Raw genomic sequence first — 24,777 nt, 5'->3', positions numbered from 1 at the left:
TAATCACTGATGATGAGAAACAAATTTTATAATTTTGGTACATATTGCAGTTCATATATTTTAACACTGTATTTTATGGTGTTATAAATATTGTTAAATGACTTTTAGTGTAGTTTTACTGTTTGGACTATAATGTATAAATTATATTACTGGTTTGGCAACAGTAGGCATCCAACTGTGTGAGTTTAATTGAAGTAAAGAACACATACCCGGCTGAACTATTTTTCTGCCTGTTTGGTTGACTGCAGTCATTGCACTCAATACCAGGAGTGAAATGTTTGTTGAAGGTAGCTGTATGAAGATGGGGAACAGTCTGTCTGAAGATTTAGCCATTAAAATTAGATGCAACAATACTGCATCAGCAGAAAATATTTTAGAGCATGTGTTTAATTTCTGTGCAAGTAAACAATTGGTTTTAAGAGCAGGAAAAAGCAGTGTTTAAAAAGCACTGAAATTAAAAAGCTAGTTCAGAGGAGTAAATGCAGCATTGCCACCTTATTTTCAAAAATCAGCTCATCCTAAAGATATTCTAAGATTGACTTTGAATTTTGACTATTTAACATTTTCACCTTTTTTTTTTTGCTTTAGTATTTAAGTGGTTTGGAGGCTAACCTGTTTGGGTTTTTTTCCAAGATTCTTCCAGCAAAGATGGTAGATAAAACCTTAAAGTGGTTTTTAAATAGAAGGTGAGGTAGTTAAATGGATCCAGAAGTATTGAGGGGGTTTTGTTTCTGTCGTTGCTTCTGCCCCCATCAATTATATTTGATATAGTAACAAGTAAATGAGACTTGGCAAAATCTATTATGCATCCAATTACAAGCATGCATTTTACATTTTCATGTGATGTTGTAGCTTTGCTCTGTGCAGTTTCAAAATAACAGTGATTTCATACAGGTCATTTGAGTGTATCAGATCTCAGAAGCACACACATCTCCGTGACTGCCTGACTTGTAGGGCCAGCCTGAGTCTGCAGAGGTGCCCCTTCCTGCTGAGTTCAGCTCCAGTGGCAGCACTCCAAATGCTTCAGTTTCTACTGAGTCCACCACAGCTCAGACTGTTGGACCCAGAGTAGCTCAGATGGAACAACATCAGCACATCCATGCTGTGTCCTTTAGTTGTGCAGGATGCATCAGACACAGTGATTATTGCACAGATTTCTCTAATTTGCCTCTGTCCCCAGCATTGTGAGTGAACTCTCTCTGAAGTTCAGCACTGCATGCTTTGACACTTACCCCCTCTCTTTTCCTGCTGTGATACCTTGGGAGCAGAGTTGTTCAGAAGCATTTACATAGGAGTGGTCCTGCCTCTGGCTGAGTGGAATTTCTATTCCTGTATAAATGTGCTATAGCATTCAGTACTGTTATCAGGCTTAATACAATTATGGTGGATTTGGGGTTTTTATTTAACCCAGCAATGTGTGAAGTTACTTAAATATCACATAGAATTAGCTGTCTTATCTTAATCTTTGGAAACTGAGGTGAATGAAAGGTGTGTTTAAAGATGCAGAGGGAATCATTGAGAAGTGACAATGGAAGATTCTTGGTATGCAGTATTGTATTGGACTGGTGTTCTCTCTAATGCTAACACTCTGAACCTTTTAACATGGACCTAACCATTCTGTCCTTCAAACGTGCTGTCCTTCAAAACTTCAGTGTCATTAAATACTTGAGTCTTGGTGGTCAGACTCTTAGTTACATGGAAAGGACATTGTATAAGTAATGTCATAATTATAATTTTTTTTTTCTGTTTAACTGTAATTACAAAAGATGTTTTAGGAGAAGACAACACTCATAATGTGCTTCAAAGCATCAGGCATTTAGAGCTCTATTTTAGAGACTGGCGATTATGATACTCATGATTTTAATTAATTCATTACTTACTTTGGTTTCATTAATTATGATTTCAGTAGTGTTTTGGTTTTGGTTGATTTGAATTACTTGATCTTTCCAGAAAGACTTTAGGCACCTTCAAGTGTAATGGAGATTAATAAGTCCTTGTAAAACTTGAAGAATTTCATCACCTTGAAAGTTGCTTCTGCTGTTTCCATGAATGAGACAGTCACATATAAATACAGAAAAAGAAACAGGATCTCCCAGTTGGGAAACCCAACAAATGTGATAATTTACAGTATTCCTACATGGCAAATGCTGTTGCTGAATTTTGCTGGCAAAAAAAGAATACAGAATTGAATTTAGTCCCGTGTCAGGTCTCTTTGAGCTTCTCTGCAGTGAAACTTTGCTTTTATCTGCTGGTTGTCTGTCTTACAGTATCAGTATCAAGTACAGACTGCATTCACATTGTGTGATAACAGTTGGTCCAGCTGGCAGTGCTTTGTTAATGCTGACATTTATGTTACTAGTATTTCTGTAAAATGGTCGGTGGAAAAATTCAGTTTCTGCTACCTTCCTATACCATCCTGCTCACTATTACGTATCCAGCCAGGAAACTCCTGTGCACTGAAGTTTGATGTGCAAATCTATCAGCACAATTCTACAAATTCTGATGTATTTGTGTGTGATCTTCCTTAACAGAGCTGTAACTCTCAATCTAAATTCCATTACATACAGTCTCGGTCCAAAGTTTCCTTTGCTAAATTCTTTTAGATTCACAGATGATACCATGCATTGTTCTCTATTTAAACATGAAAAGATCATGTTGTCATTTCTAGATTTGACTTGTCAATGTAACAACATGTTTTTGAAGGAGGAGTATTCCTTCCTCCCTGCATTTTGTTGTATTTTTCAGAATGTCAGTTGTTGTTGCATTCTGTAACAGCCAGGAAGGTAAAGTATTTCTGCTGTAATTGCAGCATATTTAAGATTATGATTTAAAGATATATCTGAAGCTTTTTAACCTTGAGATATGGAGTGGCAGATGCCATAAATCAAATTTGCTTGCTTTTGATTCGTACTTTCTGATGGTATAGCAGATTCTGACATGTTCTCATTAACCTTTTCCAAAGAGTTAAAATTGTACAAGTGCATAATGTATATTTTATCACTATTTAATCTGAGGTCTTTTCCTGATATTAAGAAACAGCTCATGCCTGTTTCTCCATGGGCTGATGGTTAGAGATGTAGCAAGTAGCAGTCCCGGGTCATTCATGGATCTGGTGTCTCTGCTCACCCGTGAAGAATAAGAATTGCTTAGAAGTGACTAATATTCTTAAAGGCTGTGCTGAGTTTTATGTAGATTAGTGTGTGCCTGTATGATTTGTCCCTTGTTTCTGAAAGTTTAGTTAATTTTCCTCTTAGTGAGGCTTTGGGTTTTTATTGGGAGTGAGTGTTTTTTGGGGGGGAGGGGTTTATGGGGGTTTTGTTGTTGATGTCTTTTTAATCTGTGCAATGTTATTTTAGACACAGGAGGTTACTAAAGTTTCTAAAACAGTACCACTATTGAGAGTTCAACCTGTGAACTGTTGAGAGTTCAACCTATAAAACGGAGTAAAGGTTGAACAAGGTTTTAGTAGCTGTTTTTTAAAATGAAATGTTAGTTTTTGCTAATAAAGAAGTTAAAATGTCTTTTCAAAATGTTAGCCAAATTCTTGCTTAACAAGTATGAATTTACATTTATTGATCTTATTTAACATAGATGCATAATGCCAAATGGCATGCCTGTTTAAATTAGGCTGAATTTAGCATAGCCAACCTATAATTGAGTGATTGCCAGTGGCATATTTAGAAGATACCCACCAGTATCATATTCTTTTGTCTTGAGATTATCTGAAACAGCATTTTGTTTCTGTAAGTTCTAGTAATATCTTGTTTATGCACTACATATAAATGTATGAAATTTTATAAATGCTGAAGCCACATATTGATGGCACACTGCAGGATGAAATCTGACAACATCCATCATCGCTTTCTTTTACTTCTGTAGATCTGAAGTCAACCAGCTTAGTCAGGAAAAAGAGTATCTTCATGGCAGATTGGAGAAGATGCAGAAACGGAATGATGAATTGGACCAACAATGTATCCAGCATGGGAGAATGCATGAGAGAATGAAGTCAAGGTAGGAGGTCCTGTTAATCTGTCAGTATGTGATATGCTCAACTGTACCAGTCGTGTTGTGTAAACATAAAAATGACACGAGGTTGTATGAAAGTAATATTCTTTCCTTATGAAATGACCACTCCTTCTCCCTCCCCAACCATTCTGTCAAGTTGTTTTTTTTAACATCTTTTGCTTGTGCCATTTTGGATAAATAAAAGGAAAACTTGAACAACATAGTCTTCCAAAGAATTTAAACCTAGTACATATGTGTGTGGGTTGCTTCGGCTGTTCTCTGCTCTAACTTGTATGAATAGTCTTACCATTTAAAAAAAAAAGGGAGGAGGGAGCTGGGAAGGAAGGAGGGAAGAGGTTATTCAGTGATGTGAATATAGAGTACAGATGTGTGTTCCATTATGCCATGTAATAGTTGTATTTTTGGGATTTACCATCATTTTTACAAACAGACAAATTTTACTGAAAATCTCAGTAACCAGAGAAATCCCATTTCCAGGCACCACTAGCCTTTCAGAGAAGCAGTGACTTCCTCAGGATGAGCTGGGAGCAGCTGCAGCAAGGCTAGTGTGAAATATTTTCACCAATATCAATTGACTGTTCTGGCCAGAGTATCCAGACTGATAATGGCTTGTGCTGTGATATGGATTAGACTTCCTCAAAGATCACTGTGGAATCTTTTCCTTTTGGTTCCAGAAAGTTCATGTATGCTTTCTTGTTCTGCTTTCCACTCCACATTAAGTGTAACAGGCACTGGAGGTAGTTTTGACATGCTTGTGGAGGTAGAGGATGAAGTAAAGAGAAGGCTGAGAGGTAACTCTGCAAATCCACTCATCCAAGCTACATCTTGTCTGTAGTCAAAGGCAAAATGCAGTTTAACTTTATTTGGACTAGACAGCCTTACTGGGAAAAGTTCTTTTTGCTTTTTTTCATCATTGACCACCTGAGAGGAGCAGAGCTTGCAAGTATTAAAGCAGCCAGTCCTCTATGCTAATTTCTTTAAAGTATTGATTTTTTAATTTTTTTTTACTGCCATCTCTTTATTCTCTGTCTATAATCTTGTTTCTTGCAAGCACTTCATGTGTTCATTTCAGTCATGCAGAACCGCTTCTTTCCTCTTCCCTTTCAGATTTCTGTCTGTACCTCATCCTGTTCTTCTGTAACCTTGGACTGTCATCATCATTTATAGCTCAGAGAACAGAGAAATTCAAAACGCTGCAACTGTGTCCCTAATCTGTGTAACCACACAATCTTTCCATTTATCTCACCTCCCTTTTGATTTCTTTAGTTATGGTGGATTCTCATCATATGCAGGACTGAGGATTTGAGGTTATTTTCAGGAGAAAAAATTTTTCCCCCTCTTTTTTCTCCTAGCTGCTCTTCTGTAGATTATGAGTATCTAGTAGAATTTAAAAGTGCTTTGCAAGTTTTTAGGGTAACCTTTCCTCTATCTATTTTTATAAATAAGATAGATCTACTGGAAAATGTTGCTCATTCTCTGCTGCAGCAGAAATGATTATACAGTAGAAAAGACTGAAAGCATTAATCCAGAACACAAAAGTGGTTTGAAAGCAGAGTGGTCATGCTGCAGGCAATGCCTTACCTTCTGCTGCTGTTTTGCAGACAACAGAGAAAACAGGGCAGTAATAGCATTTGTCTTATTTAATATTTTAGAATATGTAAATATGGCAGAGATTATTAGGTGTTCTAAACATGAACAATATACTTTACCAGCATTTTAAGAGATGGCTCTTTTAACATATTTTTAATTGTCATCTTGTATTCTATTAATTTAAATTCCAACTAATAAGTGACAAGGCTGATACTCTACACAGCTTTAAAAAAATCAGTGCAATCTAGTTTTAATTTTCCATGTGAAAACTGTAGTTGATTTTCAGGATTAATTCCCAAATGCTGTAAATTGGTCATGAAGTTTACAATCTAGGTGAAGAAAGAAGAAGGAATAACTACTCCAACAAATAAATCTCCTAGTTGGATATATTTATGTTGAAGGATTTCCACTAAATAAAAATAGTGATTTTTCTCTTCTGATTTTGAAAATAGATATCTGACTTTACTATTTAGTAAAAGCAGAACAACAAATAATAATAATGTATTTTGCTTCAGATTTTCATCCATCACTTAGGTCCTAATAATCTCAGCAAAATACTGTTGATGATAGTTACTTCTTAACACATTTGTTTCACCTTTGTATTCTCCTTTATATACACATGGCAGCTACAAATAGCAGTGGCTGTTTTGCAACACAGTCCCACAAAGTGCATTCTGACCTAATTTTCTAGCTGCTGTTATTCTGGAGCTTCAGAAAATCTCTCTTATTAAAATGATTTTGGCTAAACTTGGAACCTAACATTTGCATTTTAAAAATGGGGTATTGTGATATTTGCTTGAGAAGATATCACTCTCCATACTTGTTTTATCCAGGGACAGCATGACAGGCCCTGATATAACGGTTTTGTGGAAGAAACAATACCTAAATGATCAGAATTTCTTTTGGAGCAAAAATGCTTTGGCAATCATAATAGTTGCACTCCTGAAACTGAACAAGAAAAGTGTTTTAGTGCCATTCCTACCTCTGTGTGATGCAAATGAATATAGTCCAAAATTAAATGAGCAAATTTCTAAGAAAGAGATTACTTTAAGTGCCAGTCATTAAAAAGGGTATGGAATCAGCCTTTTCAGTGTAATGGAAATACCCAGCCCTTTTGGTGTGCTTTTACTCAGTGAAATATGGCATTAAAAGAAGTAGATGTCCATCCTAAATTATACACTTGTCACATGTTACTGAGGCAAACTTGAATTGAAGGATGTATGGTTTGCAGGACTAAGGTGATATGAGTCCAAGTGGAGCTGGTCATCATGTGTATCTTCCTGGATATGAATCTTGCTGAAATTCTTGTCTGTTACGTAGCAGAGTCCATTTTTATAAATTTTTAACCTCAAAGCAAACTGTCTTATTAAATTCTTCAAATCCCCATTCTGTAGATTTGTGTTCATAGTAGAAATTAGCAGATAACAGAAAGTATAGAATTTCTTATAAGGCAGCTGTAAAGGTAGAAACTAGCCAAGAATAAAAAGAGTATGAAGCAAAACTAAAAGGTTTCTATCTTTTGGGGTTTTTTTTTGGTGCTCCATATTACATAATTTGAATAGATACCAGATGAAGGAAAATTCAAAGCCAGATGAATTGGCTAACTGTATGTATAAAGTTGGTTCATTCTTTCCTTAATCTGTTTTCAAACTGAATTCCCAGGTGTGCATTTTCACCTCTGTAGTTAGACCAGTTATGTAAATGCAGATCCACTTTCTCACAAGCTCTTTTCTCTTCCAATTTGAAGAGCAAGAAGAAAAAGACAAGAACCTGCCTAGATCTATTATTGTTCGAATATATATATGAATAAGTATTATTTGCCCAAGCTGCCATGGGTCAGGATTTCATCAGGCTGTTTGAACTTTCACTGAACTTAATTGACAGCTCTTACAGTTACAAGGTTCAATTATGGCTTTACTTTTCTTCATCTGTTCTTCTTGTAAAACAAGTATTTGATTGTAACTCAGCTATTTAGAGGATTGCTTCTGTGGACAGCCAGTATCTAAAATGAGAGGCATTTAATGAAATATAGCTTAGCTCTTTTCCATGTATGCTTCCTGTTGAAGACCTTCAAGCAGGAAAAGAAAATCCTAGGAAATTTCTTTCCTTTTTTCAAGATGAGCCAGACATGCCTTTACTTTTTATGAAGCAGTTAAAGAAAAGAAAATCATTTGGACAGTAGTTTATATGAAATATAAGACTATTTTTAAATCTTTTTAATAAAACATAAATTTAGAATCTTCTAATGAGTTTCTTTCCAAACATTTTTCTAAAGTTCAGCATATGGAATTTGGGGCTATGAATTTTCTCTCAGATCTTGTGGTTATGGTTCATATTACTGTAATTTTTGCTGTAATGTGTGTGATCAATATCCGATCTGTATAACATTAACAACAATAATACATCTAATGCAAATCTGTGTGGGGCTTTTTGTTGTGGTAGCTTTTTGGAGGTGACACTGTTAGACGTATTTCAACTGTATTTTTGCTAGCTAAAGTTAAAAAGAAGAGCCTACAGGACTGGCAGTTTGGGGCAGATGTGTGTCTATTCCTTAGGCATCAGTGGTTGTAAGTTAACTATAAAAATGTTACAACCATCTGTGTAACAAGACGGCAGAGATCTGCTCTCGCCTGTTACTATAAATAAGAAGGAGATTTGTTTGACTTCATAGACATTGGATTTATAAAGACTCTATGTGTCAAATTGGAACTACGTGCCATGTTGCTGAGATGTGTCTGCAGCCAACTACCTGGGGTGTCTTCCCCTTCAGACATTCTAGTGTGGTGCAGCAACTGTGCAGAAATGTCTGTATGGCACAACATGTGACAAATTATATTTGTTTTCTACCTATGGCAAATATAGGATTCTTGTGGATAAGCTTATCTGGAAGGGTAGCTAAAATGGATCTTTAAACAGACCACTCGAGTGAAAATGTGATACTCAGTTTGACAAAGATTGTAAAGGCTATTTTCCACCATTAATTTTTTTTTTGTTTTGTTTTGTTACTAAGTGGTAGTATATGCAAGATCGTGTATGCTTAAGAGAGCTCATATCTATGGGAATTAAGACATATCTAGAGAGAATACACCAGCATTTTCAAATATCTGCTATGTAAAATCACAATAGCTAGTTTGCTGTCACTATTACAGTGCTGAATAGAAATTCCAGATTTCTTATCAAATCTTCAGTAGAACTACTCATTAAAATTATTAATTGATAACTGGAGCAATCAAGTTGCATTTGAAATTTTACATTTTCTCCTTAAAACTGAAGTACTTTTTTGTGTGTATGTGTTTGCAAGAAACAATGATGGATGGATGAATTTAGGTTATGTCATTACCTGAAAGACCTTTATTTTCTTCCAGTCCAGTTCATTCTCAGTTAAATACATTGTCTTCCTTATCTAACCAATAGATTAGTATATTTTTTAAAGTGACAATGAGGTAATTGTTCCTATATTTTATTAGACCAATCATCTGTTTAGCAATGCAATCATCAATTAAAATGCACTATTTGTGGCTTTTTAGTTTAAAGTGCATTCATTTTTAAATTGAAAATAGAGATTAACATAGCTGGTGTCCATAGAACTTTTGATATTAAAGGTATAGAGAAACTCACATTGTTTCAATGTCTAAAGAGCAGTGTGCTGCCCTTTTTCCTGAGCATCATTACTCACACCATGTATCTTTGGCGTGGTTGTGCTGTAACAGGATGGCTGTAGCAATTGGAGATACATAATTGTTTGTGCAGCCCTTCATGCAAGGAGTTTGTAAAAAGCTTTGTGGTCACAGTGTTTCAGCACTGCGGTGCAGACAGATAAAACTCTCAGCTCTGTCCAGCCAGTGGGGTTGTCACTGTTACTTAATTATTTTATTACTATTTAATAGACTCATATTTTAGATTGAGAAATGTGTACTCCAGAGACCTGCTATTAGGAAATAATTAATGGCTATTGTGTATACACTTAAAACACATATATAAATTGCAAATCCTGCCAGAGTCTTGTTTAATACTGGGGTGTTTGCTCACAGTTCAAATTCTCTGGAATAGAAATTGCATGTTCAGAATGTCTCCCTCCCTATTCTGTTGTTCACCATTTGTCTATTTACTATATATCTTTTTAACTATTTTTTCCCTTTCTCAGTTTAAATAGGTGTATGTATATAGTGTGGTATAAATACATCTATTATTTATGCTTTTATATGTGTATTATTCCCATCCAAAATAGTTAATAAGTTATGTAAGTTTATAAGACCCCAAAGACTGTTTTTAAGGATTTATTCCCCAACTACATAAACACTAGACATTCAAAGCAAAAATTTTCTTATTTGTTAGAAAAATTGAAGTATACAAAGGGTGAAATACAAGATTTTAATGAAATGCTGCAAAATTGTGTGCAAATAAGTTCTCAGCTTTAAGAAGCAAATAAGAAGCAGAGGGGAATATCCTACCCAATTTCCAGAGAGATATTTAGGGAACTTAATAACGTTCTGTACGATGTATTCTAGGTCACAGAGTACTGTGTTCATCTGTTTCCAAGTGTGTGCATCTAAAATATATGTACCTATATATAGTTTATACACACATATATTTCTTTGAGAATGTATTGAGCTCCTTTGTAGGCCTCACCGTTCCAATTTGGACAACTTATTCCACTGATCTTTTCATTGGGATCCTTCTTATTTTTGGTCTGAATTAATCTCTGTTTCATTTGTACCTTCTTGTCTTTGAGCCAAAATTGGGACAAGCAGTTCTACAAAAGAATCTGCACTGGTAATGCAATTACCACTGGTAATTGTAGACATGGGTGTGTCTATTCATTCCTACCTCTGCTTGTAAGCAAAGTCTTCCTCCTTGTTCTTCTTTTTGCAATAAGCTCTTCATCATCTTGGTGTTCTGATTGTAGATCTTTTTTAAATATGGGCAGTCAAAACTCTCTTGGGTCTTGGATGGGGACATTTGAATATATTTGTATATTTGTATATATAGAATTGAGATATTTACTAGAAATTTGTTGACTGATGAATCCTACAGTCATATTTGCCTTTTTGACAGCTACGCTAAGAAGTGCATCCAGGACCTCTTTCTCCCAAGTAAATTCAAGTTTTCTGCAAAGACTTTTACTATGAACTGAGAACACATTGAATATATAGTGTAAGACTTTCATCCTGTGTCTGCTGTTTCAATCTTCTGAGTCATCTCTTTCTTTCTGTGCAGTATCCCAGACTTTCTCAAAGCTGATAACATCTCTTAAATTTATCAGCCTACTCCTCCTTTTTTGTGCTGAGTCATAATTCAAAATATTCAAAAATCTGTTTAAATGTGAAGAAATTCTCTGAGAATTCTTCTTCCCTTTCAATTGTTCCTCTTGGCTGTGCTCTTTGTTTTAGTCAGATACTTGTCAACAACTTAGTTAACAATTGCTGATGGGCATGATATTTAATGTTTTGCTAAAGTTAATGTTGGTAAGATTTATTGCATTTCCTTAATCAAAAAATGAACTGTCAAAGAGTTTAGGATTCATGCGACCAAAACTGCTTGATCTAGCTTATGTTTCAGTTTCTCATGTTCCAATTACCTCTCCCTGTCCTTATATATTCCTTTTGTTACTGAATTTGTTGCAGCCTTTTTTTGCATTTGAGGTCATGTTAATGGGCTGATAATTATCTGAATTACCTTCTTTAAGGATTAGTTAATGCTGCACTTGATTTAATTGCATAGCAATACAGTCAATATGAGGAAGAAGGTGTAGAGGGGAAGTCACAGTGTCTGTGTTCACTTTGCACATCAAGACTGCTGGCCACCACAGTTTTATTGTTTGAGGAACTGGAAGATGATATCTGGGAAAGTTCCATCAGTCCATGTCTCAAAGAAAAGCTAAGTGGGAAAATAGCCAGATTTGTTTGTTCCTGTGCTCAACAGCTACCAACTCTCTGGCTTACACCCCCTCTGCAAGAGTCTGGTAATTGTCCACTTCTGAGAGTATCTTCTACCCTACTACTTTAATGTATTCTGCCTTCTCCAAAGCAGAAGAGGGATAGTTCATATTCATGCCATCATGAACTGAGTCAAAGCCTACAGCTCACTAATAGTAAGCTTGTGTTCTTGTCTACTAGGAATGTAAAAAGCCCTGAAATATGTGTGATATAAAACAGCACAACATAAGGTTCCAGGCTGTTCTTGTTACTTTCTGTTGTCAGCACAGTTGTTGGTTTTCAAATTTAAATGTTAATTTAGCATTAACGAAGCATTCTTGATTTCTCTAAAATGGAGGTGGATAAAGGTGATGTCTTTGACAGCTCAGCCCAGACTCTCCTTGATTCGGCAAGATCTAGAAATTCTTGTTGCTGTGCAGATCATAACTGACACTGAAAAAGATGTGCATAACTGGAGAGAAATGCACCCATTGTTTTCCAGGGAACTCCATTTTATTCTCCTACATTTGCTACACACCTGCAAGAGTTTTAATTTTGAATAAGGTTTGCTTCTGGTGGTCATACATGATTGTGTTAATCCACCAATTTATCCTTTCACCACCAGCATATCTTCTTTGAAATACTTTGCCTTCAGTGCCTGGTAGTAACACCTCTGGTCCAAGGTGGTAGTTATAGACCAGCTCCCTCACCACTTTCCACAGAGATGAGAAATAAGTGAGCAGGCTGGGTCAATGTGCTCCTTTGCTGTCTTGAACATAAAAACACAGTTGTTTAATGGCAAGAGAAAGCACCAAAAAGCACATCTGTCTTGGTCATTCAAATTAGCTTGAGTTTGTTTAAGTTACTGGCTCAAATGTACCCAGAATTACAGAATAAAGTTTTCTACCTTTCCAAAAGGGTAATAGCCTTTCCAATGTAGTATAAACTCTGGAGGACAGCCCTAACTATCCATGTTCCAACTAAAACATTTGACAATCTTTAACAAGTTTTGATGTTTTTGACCATCTAAAACATTAACCTGAAGTCTCTGACTGTTATAATCACTTTCTTTTCTTTCTTCCGTATTGCTTTCCATCTGCATTTTTAAAGTTCATTTTCTGTACTGTATTTTTGTGATATCCTTGTGATGTGTCAGAAAAATAATAAAAAAACAACCAAACAAAAAAACCCACCCAAACCCTTTTCAAATAGCCACCGTGAGACTACCACTATGCAGTAGTTCAGCAGCAAATACCTAGCTGGGATATTTGACTGTAATTGGTATTTTCCTATTGAGCCTTCAGTGAATTCACAATTACAGTAAAATTTAACTATTAACCCATGTGGCAAATTACTTTAAGCGGTAGCAGATTCTTTCTAGTTTTGATTGCTGTGTATGATTCTGAGATTTTCAGACAAAGGCTATTTAAAACCCTCCGTTCCCATATAGTGGAGAACTGAAAATGAAGACAGATGAGTAACATTTAAAGAGCTTTGCAAGTATGTCATGAAAATTTACCAGCTCTGTAACAAAATCTATTCACCTGCCTCCTTTCAAGGTTATTGTAAGAGAAGGAGACACAAACTAATGATAATTTATGTTTTAATATCATAAGTGATGGAGTTTTGCAAGGTTATTGGAAGACTGCTTTTCCCCAATAACTTCAGTGTTTTGATTGCTTCTGCAGGATCCAATACTGTTCCTCTGGAAGTTGATCTAACTGTGGATACTCTCATTTTCCATATATAAATCTGACCTGTTCTTAAATTTCTTTAGCCTTTAGTTCTTAAATCTGTTTAGCCTTGATGTGTCTTATGTCAGTAGCTCCATGCCAATGTTGCACTCGAAGGTGGGATATTTTCTTATCATGTTGTTTGTTTCCATCTTTCACCAAGTGCTTAGTTTATGCATTATGAGGCCAGGGACTAGGTTTTTACAGTGTTTTTGTCAGATGAAACACAGATAAAACTTTATTTTGCCTATTTCTTTTCTGACCTAAACTTCCAGAGCTCCAGTAATATTCATTATCAGTTTCTGAGTGCACGCTAAAAAAATTGCCATCCTACTAGAAATTAAATGCTAAAAAATAACTGTGTTTATTAAGCCTTGTGATAGTGCTAATTGGTAGTAGTCAAATAGTAACAGGCACTGGGCTAGTTTCTAGAAATGTGGTCTTAAATGTGTTATCCCTCAACTGCTACTAGAAAAAGTTTTAGTGAAATAGAGATTATGGAAGTGTCTAAAAGGAAGGAGAGTATGATAAGACCTACTTAGCATCTGTATTTCTAGGGTACTCCAGACGGTGTTGTGTGTGCTTCTCAGCAGGGCTTCTCAGATTGGTTCTGGAATAAAGTAGTGATGATGGAAAATATGAAAGAAATGGAAAAGGATAATAAGATTATTCTGTGTTTGTTTAACTTGTTCTTTGTGAACTGTAAAGTCATGTATGGGGGGGAAGAAAGGGGAAAGGACATTTTTAACTTTTTTAAAGTTTTTTAACCTCAGAGACCCAGATTCCGCCTTCAGTTACAGAGATGGAAGTGGATCCTTGACCCAAACATATCTCATTACTTGGGGCCTGATCCTGAGTGGTCTTTAGAATTCTGATTTGATTCAAGTCAAGGTTGCTAAATAGTTTCAGGTCTCCAGTTGTCTCAGTGGCATGGCTGAAATGACAGTAAACTTTCTCAGCTTATGTAAAGTGGTGTAATTTTTTTGAGTGCTGCACTAGCACTTCCCACACTACCAGAGATATTGCCTTAGTTTTAGCTATGTGACTTGCATGTAGTCAAAAAAGGTTTGGGGGGTTTTTGAGTTGTTTTGTTTGGCTTTTTTCCCTAATGCTTTGATCGTTTGAGTGGCTGACCTTTTGTATATATATTAAAAAATGCATATGTGCATATATAGATACACACTATTTTAGAACTAAAAAAAAAAATTGTCTTTAAATTGATACCAAACATGGGCAATTGCACAGAATGAATGTTTGGTAGCGCATGACTTAAGAACACTTTTAACTTTTACCATTGTGAAGGCTGTTACAATCTTTTGTGCCTTGTCACACATGTGTGAGATGATGCAAATACTTGTGCTTCTCAAATGAGTATTATGAATAAAATGCACAAACAAGCTGAGCAGAGACATATGTGTCCTTGGGAAAGGACTTTCATAGGCTAGGCAGAAATGGAGTTTCTGCATCGACTTCCTGTAATGTTAACCCATGTCAATAAAATCCACAGGAAATGTGTCTAGCATTTTGTCCTTTTTAAATTTCCATTTTTAATAGCAAGAAGACACTCCAGGCAGTGCATTTCTGAGGGATTATTACACTTCTCGGGTGGCTGAAGTCACTCACCCTTCAGCCTTGTGCCTCGCAGCACACCCGAGGCGAGCAATAATCCCCAGCAAGGCACTGCCTGTCTTATCTTATTGCTTAATTATTATACCTATTTAATGGTGCTTAGAACATTGTCAGCTGTTGAGAAAAGGTAATTATCACTAGTCAAATGAAAAACACTTTTTTGGCTGCCTTACGGATACACATTTTACTGGTACCTTGATACATAATGAAGCCTGATAGCAAAACTTTTGCTTGTCTCTTCTTCAAGCCACAGCTGTTTCCCTGCTAAATTCATCCCATCTGTCTCCCCTTCCGTAAGGCTGTAGGCAGTATAGCATAAGTACAGAAGCAGTTCAGTGCTATTTTGGATAAACATAGCTGAAATTTGAATCTTTGCCATTTGCAATGCACACATTTTGTTTTACTGCTGTAAAGAGAGCTGTCAAAATAAAAACTACATGGATAATTTACTGAAATGCAGTCAAATAAAGGGATGATCAAAGGGAAAAAATGAAGATATAATATAGGGTCACTCTTACGTTCATGATGTATTCTGAATTAATTTAATTGTTGACCTCTTGGCATTGCTGGGTGCAGAGGAATTGGTAGTGAATAACAAAAGTAGAAGCCACTGAATTAGAATAGGACTTGAAGTCCAAGCTTCATGTCAGAAAGGGTAATCGCAGCAGACAATTATTTGTGATGGTGCCCTGCTGAACTCTCTGACCAAGGCATAGTTCTTTGCTTATTTTATAAGGAGTAGATAATTATGATACAACTTGGAAATTAAATCCATCATTTCTATATGTGGCACTGTCTCTGAACATAAAAGGACACCATAACGATCACAATGAGGCAACAGTCAGTACACCTCTTACTCTTTGCAGTTGTGATTGACATGGAAAAATATATTAAAGCTGAGTAAAGATATCTTCACTGAGTTGGTTGTTCTAAAATGGATTGATGGTCAGTTGTCCAAGGATTGTGTTTGAAATTCCAGGTTTCCCAGAAGAGAAGATCCAAGTGACAATAAGGTCTGCTTGACTCAGATAAAATGAGTCCAGTCCAATGTACAGTCCAACCTAAAATATTTGAGAGTCTTTCAGGCAAAACCCTTTTGAAAAAAAATCCTGTATTATTCTGAGGTATTAGAAGTCCTATGGCACCTCTTGGAGGAGAAGGGCTTTGACCACTACTTCTTGGACATATTTTCCTTTCTCTGTGTTACTGTGTTTTGTATGGTCCATCTTAGAGAAAGACTATGACTGGTAAATGCTTGTAAGTCTGTTGTAGGAGAATCTTGGAAGCAATTTCTAGGTTAGCCCTGATGTGTATCTGGGATAGTTACATGTTCTGTGGAAGTTAGTTTTTGAAGGCTTGCGCTTCCAAATCTGTATTGCCTTAGGCAAAGGTGAACAAAGCCATGTTTGTCCTAATGTACAAGATGCTCTTGTTGACAAAGAAAGAAGCAGAAGATGAACTTAATGGTAGTGGACAATGAAATTATCTAAATATTATCTCAATATTGATCTAAACATTATAAGCATAAAGTTCCTTTGAGGAAAAGCGCTTTTTTGGAATTCACTACTACTGAAATACTGATTTCAGTGTTCTGTACCGAGGTAGAGAATGGGCAAAAAAGGATGTTAAATCACTAGCTGCTTCTGTCTTTACAGAACTGTTTTTAAACTGTATCAAAAGAAACAAAGTCTTTTTTATTGTTACTAAGAAAGGTAGTGCAACACAAAAAGCTTGCACAGTAGTTTTCATGTAAATATGTGTAAAATCAATAGTCTGTGGCAAGGATCAAAACAGCATTATTCCTCCATATTAAAAAATGTAAGAATTTCTCTACAGACACTAAATTGAAATATTCAAAGAGTTCCAAATTCTATTTTTGGTTTTGCTCTATAATATCAGCATAAATAATGATGTTATAATCTGTGAGACTGAATGTTGATAGTTACTCCTGTAACTAATCCAGAAGCTTATAACACACCTACTGCACCAGAACTGGTACCTTCATGTATGGGTTTAAATGAAGAAGGGCTCCATTACGTTTTAATGAAAGCCCAGTTCTTCAAGGTCTCCATCAAATGTAAAGACACCTCTGACTGAAAAAGTAGTTGTGTTGACTTCTCTGAGGTCATCTAAGTATTGCAGTAAACAGCCAGCTACTAGGTCTTAGAACAATTGCTTTCATGGTAAATATATTGTGGTAATTCCTTAAAGTCCTATTAATATCTGGCTTGGTATTTTAAAAATAGTGTCTATGGCTTGGTCATCCAGTTTTTATAACATAGATCTGATGGAACGTGTACATTTACCATAGTAGTTTTTCGAAAAACTTCAGCTATTTTTTTTCCCACTCTGCAAAAGGAGATATTTACCTGTTGCATATTGGAAGTGGTCAGTTCCTGTTAAAATTATTTAGGTAGCTCCTGTAAGCTGAAATGGGAGGCCTGTACCCTCATGAATAACAATTTTTACAGATTCACTGCATTTTTCTGAACATAATTTCAAAACTGCAAGTAGGTAATGAAAATCTGGTTGTTACAAAGAATTTTATCTTCTTGTTGCAGAGTTGAGATTTGGGGATGGAGAAGTGAGCAACAACAAGAGCAAAATAAGTTATAGTGATTGTCTTTGCAATGTGCAAAATATTAAGAAAGTTGTCAATATTATGCTTTTCTCATATTTGTTGAATTAAATTTTTGCATTCCAGAGTACCTTGCCATAAGTACGTGCATTTGTTAAAAATGTGATCAAAACCCCAAGATTATGTGAATTCCTCTTGATCCTTCATCTACAGTGTTGAGTGTTCCCCCACTGCTGGGACTGTTTATGGTGATCTGGATCTAATAAGGAGTCTTTTTTCAAACCTAGCACTTAAATACTTATTTGTTTTTTGTCTGCCCATCATCTTTTTACTTACATTGAGGATTTTTTTTCTCTGTTTGAGGTTTTAGATCAGACAGAAGACCTTATATTTCCACTCATTCCTTCTGCAGGTTAGTGTAAGGACAAAAGGAAAAGAAAGAATGGGTTAGAGGGCTTACATACTACCAGACAAAAAAACCATCAAGTAACATGGAAAACGATAAAGATTTCAAAGACAAAATACTATAAATATTCTTGCAGTGCTGTTTTGTATTCTTTTCCTTTACCATTTTATGTTTTTCTTTTGTTAAATGTAATTTTCGGTATTCCAACAGTACATGTGGAGGAAATATTTTCTGGAAAAGTTCTGAAGATTTCTAGATCTTTTGAAAAAATATATATTGTGATTGTACACAGTGAACAAAAACCTCTGCTTGTTCAAAATTTTTCGTGCAACTTACTTGTTTGCTCAGTTGTCTTGTGAGTTATATGTTCGGAACTGAAAGCCAGTACAATCTCTACTACAGAATATTACTACTTTTTCTCTAGTCTGCTCCTACTTTCAACTGCCTCTGTTTTGGCAAATTTTAGACTCAGTTATTGTTAAAATTAATTCTGATATTATGATTAGACATAATCTGCAAGTTCAACAATTTGTAAGTAATTTTTTTATAGCATCATGGCATAAACTGACCAGTACCATCTTTATGGCATGTAGATGTTTTTCATCTTTTAGCCTAGGTTCTCTCAAACAAACAATTATAACATCTGTTAGAAGTGCTTGCAGGTCATTTATACAAAACTAAAATCTTTTTTATACAGTGATAGTGAGCTCTGATTTTTTGGGTAGGATGTTTTGGTTTTGGGTTTTTTCTATTAATAGTGCAAGGGAAAAGCTTACCCTATATTACTGTGTTCAAATGCTTCCCTCTGAGCTGTTCTTCACTGAATTGTCTCTGGACCCAGCACACCCTGTTCCATTTGAGCCCTCCCTAATGTACAGAAGCAGCCTCAAAGTTTTAAACAACAGGGACTATTTATGCAAAAACAGAGGTTAAATTAATTTTGATAAAAAACAGAACTGATAGCATCCTGTCAATTAAATTCATTAGCAGAGTCCCCCAGTTGTACTTTGGTTAAAGCAGTGTTGCAAGATAAGTGAGTGATCCTTCCCATGCTACTTTCTTTCCTTTTAATAACCAGTGGAACTTTGGTTGCTGGAAACATCTGAATTCATTTGGTCCCATAAACACAATAGATAATTGTGGAGCAGAATTAAAAATTAGAATTACTTGAGATGTTAGTGTTGTTTGTGTGAAAATATCATCCTAAAATTTCTGTTCCATTAAAATTTATTCTGTTCTATTTAGCTAATTTCTATTCATATTTTTAAATAGCACAGTTGGGGATTCTTTCCTTTGTAATCTTTTTGGGAAGGAATTTTTTTCTAATACTTCAGTGACTTTCTGCATCAGATTGCAGGGTAATGTTACAGTCAGTAATGTTTACATCAACAAATGTAAATTCAAATTAAATCTATTATTTAAATAGCATAATGGAAACACATGGTGCTTTGTAGTCATGTAATTAAAGAAGATCTGTGCCTCCAGGAGTTTATGATCTGAAGATCAAAACCATTTCCACATGCAACAGACCTCTTCTAAATTATCGGTCTACAATTTGGGGATTTTGTCTTGCATCTATTTCAGCATAAATTTTACTCCTGAGCAGAGATTTCAATCAGGCCAGTGCAGAACTGTCAGAGATGCAATGCTTAAGTTTTGTACTTGACACTTTGTGTAGGGGCAATTTCCTCTCTAGCACAGAAAAGCTTGGTGTTTTGATGTTGAGATTTATACCTCCCTGATTTAACAGCAACACTGTGAACTAAACTTTGTGAATGATACTAGTTTAGCGGGGGGGGAAGAAACTAATTTTCTTATGTTTAACAAGAACAAGGAGTCTGACTAGCCATGCTCTTTTTTTTTTTTTCTTTTTGGTCTTTTTTTTTTTCCAGTTGTGAAAGTAATTTTGTGCAAAATTGCATTTGAGTTAAATTATTCACTCATCCTGGGGCAATAGCCTGCATTCACTTTCCAGCTGAGCCAACTAAAAATATGGGAAACAGACCAGCCTAGTATTCCATTGTTACCTTATATAATATGGTGTTTTGGAAATGATGATGAAGGCAACCTGGATATTTCATGGATGAATTAGTAGATTCATAAACTGAAAGCTTTGCTTGCTATTTGTAATGGTGTTTTCTCCCTTCCTTTCAAAACTGTGCTCACAAATCTGAGCTGTTGCTTTTATTTAAAAAGAAAAGAGGAGGACAAAGAAAAACGGGGGGAAAGAATCAAGCCTCTTTTTTCCTTTGAACCAATCTTTGCCTGAATTGCTGGCTGAGTTCCCTCAAAAGGCTTGGACTCCTTCAAAATTTGGAATCAAGTTCAGACCCCACCTAGGTGAGGTAGAGCTAGTAGGTACATTGTTCAGTTTAGTTGGTTTTCTCCTGACAATATGCTACAAAAGAGTCTGGGTGTAAACACATAGGTTCTTATTGTCAAGTGTGATGGTTTGGGATTTTTTACAATTATCATCCTAATTAGGAACCTGACTTAAAAAGAATTTTTCTTTTTTTTTGGTCATGGGGAACTAAATGAGGAATGGTCTGTGAACCATATATCTTTCAGGTACCTGCAAACCTTCAAGCCCCTTTGTTGCTGTAATGACTTAACTACAAAATTATTTCACAGCCTTAATGGACAACTTCTGCCTTTAACCTCTTTGTCTGAGGACTTTCCTTAAACTGAGGTAAGCTTAGACAGTACCTCACACATTCATATGTTCTATTCTGTATTCCAGTGCTTTTTTTCTCAAAGTTGTTGCTTGGGATTGCACAGCTTGGAGGTGCTGCTGTGTTTGGTTTTACTCAGCTATTTAAATCCATTAAACATGAGTTCTGGTAATTTCCCAATCCTATGAATGCTTTGAGCTGTGGCAGCTAACAGAGACTTCTCAGCACTTTGTTGGGAACTATGGCTGTTTTCCTCCAAGCATTGTATTTTAATTTTACCCATGCTGCGCTGCAGATCATGACATTGCTGGATTCAGGGCATCTGTGTGCTGTGTGGATTTGGTACTGTACTAATCTTGTCTAACATCTTCTAAGATAGAGCTGTGAAATGATTGTTTGTTATGAGCTATGGACATCAATGAATGTTGGCATTTTTCTTCCAAACCTGTTTGAGCAAAGTTTCGTACCTCAGGTACCTCTGGTACAGCTGTATGTTGATCAAAAGAAAAGATTTCCCCATAATGAGCAATCCAGAGCAATATTTGCACTGGATTTCCTTTGTCCTGTTCTTTTTTTTTTTAAGCCTAGCTGTAGCTTTCTGAGCCTCTGGGTCAGATGGTGTGTGGCTTCACACAAATGTTTACTACATGACAGGCTAACTTAGCAACCAAGATCTGTTTTCTTCTTCTTCCTCAGTGCTTTTGTCTTGTGCTGCCATACTGGATTCTGTGCTGTACAAAAGGAAGCCCTAGATGTCAACTAGTGTAGCATTATGCTTGAGACCTGTATTTTTGGATCAGATGAAGGACTTGTGCTTAAAAACATCCCATACTTGGCAATACCAAATACCAGGTATCCTGAATCAGGGGTAATCTCATAGTTCTAATATAACACTGAAAAAAACCCCCAAAAATTAAAAATCCTGTATCCGTCAGGGTACCTGAATTTCAGGGTGCTTTGAGTAGAAAAATAACCAAGAAGAATAAGATTTCTAAGAGAGTGTAGCATTGATCATCTTAAACAACCCGCCCCCCAAAATACAGCAAAACAACAACCCCAAACTACAGAGGTTCTGTGAAAACACAAGAACTCTGACATCAGACAGTTAAATAACAGACTCTGATGCAGAAAACTGCCCCAGATTCCAACATTCCTTTCAGCTGAGATTAGAAAACAAGGTAGACTTAGCATGAGAAATAGTGTCTTTATATGAAGAGATTGCTCTTGTTAGGCCCATATGTGAACCATATATCCAGATTCTCTCTACATCCGCTCACTTGTCTCCCTGTCAGCATCTGAAGAGAGATCCCCAAATGATCAAATGTACCTTTCAGACCAGAATTTAATTTTAGAAGACTGTCTTGGCGTATTAATTTTGATTGTAACAATGCTGTGGTGGCAGAGACACCCGATTGCAAGTAAAATTTCAGAAATCAAAACACTACAAAGCTCTAGAAATAAATGCTTGTGCAACTTGCAGTAATAGGTCACAATAGTTGTATATGATAAAATACATGTCATTATTGAATAAGAAATAATTCATCAGGGCATGTATTGTTCATGTGCACTTGGTGTGTTACAAACTGCAGCGTGAAGGCTGAGTACTTCCAGGATCTGTGTGTGTCAGATGAGGAAGGCAAAGTTTAAGAGCCAAAAAAATGGTTCCAGAGCTGACACTTGTATAAATTTGGAACTTAAGTACTGCAGAGCATCTTGGACATTTTTGTAATTTATTTGCTTTCTCATATTCAAGGAGTTAAATTAATAAAAATTGATTACATTAGAGTAGTTTGCATACCATGAAACTTGTCAAAATGTTGATTGAAGTCTTTCAGATACCTGCTTGATTACCTATTTTCCCTTTAAGGTATATTTTCTTATTTTATTCTTAAAATTAAGTGCATGAAGTCCCCATCAAGAGCTAGAAATTATACTAAAACAGGAGCCACAAAATTAAAAATGCCGGTATGAAGTAATGAAATGAGTGTAGTGACTCCATGTTTTCTGTTTTGATAATGGCTGTCTAAGGGCATTCATCTGGTTGTTTCATGAAGAAATCAATTCCCTTGCTAATATCATCAGTTCCTCATGTAGTCCTTTTCAAATTGAAGCGGTTTTACATTCAATTCCGTTTCTCTCTGTCTCAAAAGAGGAAAAGGGTTCTGTCATTTCTACAAATCACTGTAGAAATTCTGTTGCTTCTTACAAATGAAGTGCCCAATAAAACTGGGTGAATTATTTACAATTATTATATCAATATATATTTTCAATATATTTTTATTATTATGTAATAATATATAATAATATATCAATATTATATATATTTCAGGTATACCTAGAACATGAATACAGGAAGCTTTAAACCTATTTTTATAATCATTATTATTCCATATAATAAGAACTGTAATTTCTTTACAAACTTTAAAAAACCTCACTCTATGCCCCACATTCCAAAAAGCCCCTCCCAAACAAACCCAAAAAGATCTGATAAGATATAGTAGCAGAGTCTTCATCAGACCCAGCCTGTTTCTTAAGCATTCCAGACTGCAATCCAGTGAACCTATTGACACTTTCTACTGGAAATTATTAATAGTGGCCATGGTAAGCAACTGTTCGGTTACACTCTGCAGTCAAGGGAGAAGCTTTTGACATACACTGCACCTTTATTTCCCTTGCTTATCAAGAGAATAAATGATATTTTTTTTTCTTAGCATGCAAGCAATAAGAGCGTGTGCAGCATTTTCATTATTTCATTCTACAGCAGTCCATTTGCAGCAGGTCTTGGTGAAGACTTTGCTCATGGTTCCTTTATTCACCTGTTCTTGGACAAGAAGTCATAGCACATATAGAAAGTTAATTTTCTCTCTCATATCTAAATCTAAAACCATACTTCTTGCCTAAAAAGTAAATTGCAATTCTGAAGTGCCTAATCAAATGCATGTTTCATGTGCGCAAAGGACTTCTGCTAGCCATGCCTCCTATTTCTGAAATTCTGTTTCTGATGTTTGTATGGACTTTTATTGAAAGGGGCCAGCACTGGATGTTGCTGCTGAGGGATTGGGATGGGCTGAGGGAGTCTGTGAGCCAGCTTTCCAAGCACACCTTCCTCTGGAACCTCGGTCACAGCTGGTGTGCACAGACATACCAGATGTGGTCACAGACAATTGGTTTTGACCTGATATGTTCAGGAGACGTCCTGCTGGGTTGATTATTGCTTTGCTATCCAAAGCAACACAGTGGATAGGATAGACATTTTTCAACTCTAAGTGATACTGAGTTATTAAGAATCTTCCAGGAAAAAGCAAAGACACGCACACAGACACTCCTCATCTAGGAAAATAAAAGGAGTGAGTATGTGCGATCAGATAATTGAAAATAATTGTCTCTCTCATCTCCCACAGTCCTCCAGGATTGGGGCAAGTGGGCCGAGCCTGGGCATTAATACCTGAAATGAAAATCGGTCAATGATCAGAAATATGTGTGAAACATAAAAGGTCAGAAGAGATTAACCCAAGAAGCTGGAGAGGGGTTTTGTTGATTTTATTATATATATTTTGGCTTCATTTCATAGTTTTTAAGTTTTGAATATTGTGCATAGAACTAACTGAAATCCTAATTTCTAGTTATAAATATTTCTTGTTACTGTAAATACACATTATATACTTCTTTATTATAACTGGAAAATCAAGCCCTATCAAATTTAAACTAAGCTAAATTGCTACGTCATTGAATACATTGCCACATTTTAAATTTTGAAATACAAGTGTGTTTTGAACTTCTGTCATCTTTTTCTTAAGAAAAAGAGAGAAAAAATGTAATTATTGGAGGAGAAAATGTCTTTTTAATTTTGGTTTTATATAAAACTGTTCAAAGCAATGTTGATGAAATTTTAAATAGCTTTGAGACAGAGAGTACTAGGGGAAAGGAAAGCACTAGCCTTAAACAAACAGCTTGGAAACCTAGTATTGTCCTCAAAAATGCTGGTTTCAACCAAACCTTCAACATTGGTTGACTCTTTCTGTGAGGATAGGACGCCATCATTTGTGTAGGAACTCTAACTCCTAAATAGCTGAGGGGAAAAACAATTTGTTCACTGTGTAGTTGAACACAAGCAATCCCATATTGTAGGGAAAACTGTTTTTGTGAAGGCAAAGGAACGTTCTGTGCACATTGCAATGGAGACTTGGTGCAGGGAGACTGTTTGGAGCAAATGCATGTTTAGTTTCTG

General features: G+C 35.8%; 1 protein-coding gene across 5 annotated transcripts in view; it reads left to right on the top strand.

Annotated features, from left to right (window-relative positions):
- SDCCAG8 (SHH signaling and ciliogenesis regulator SDCCAG8) overlaps positions 1-24,777 on the top strand; it is a 105,946-nt gene that overhangs the window by 63,199 nt on the left and 17,970 nt on the right. For all 5 annotated transcript variants that reach the window (XR_013181434.1, XM_077175770.1, XM_077175767.1 and 2 more), the window contains exon 16: positions 3,880-4,011. Coding sequence is in view for 4 of the 5 variants with exons in the window: in XM_077175770.1 (XP_077031885.1) it covers positions 3,880-4,011 (132 nt within the window). In the remaining variant the exon portion in view is untranslated. The remainder of the gene's footprint in view (positions 1-3,879; positions 4,012-24,777) is intronic.

Source organism: Agelaius phoeniceus, chromosome 3 (genome assembly GCF_051311805.1).
Source record: "Agelaius phoeniceus isolate bAgePho1 chromosome 3, bAgePho1.hap1, whole genome shotgun sequence".
Classification (NCBI taxonomy): domain Eukaryota; kingdom Metazoa; phylum Chordata; class Aves; order Passeriformes; family Icteridae; genus Agelaius; species Agelaius phoeniceus.
This window is presented reverse-complemented; position numbering and strand designations above follow the sequence as displayed.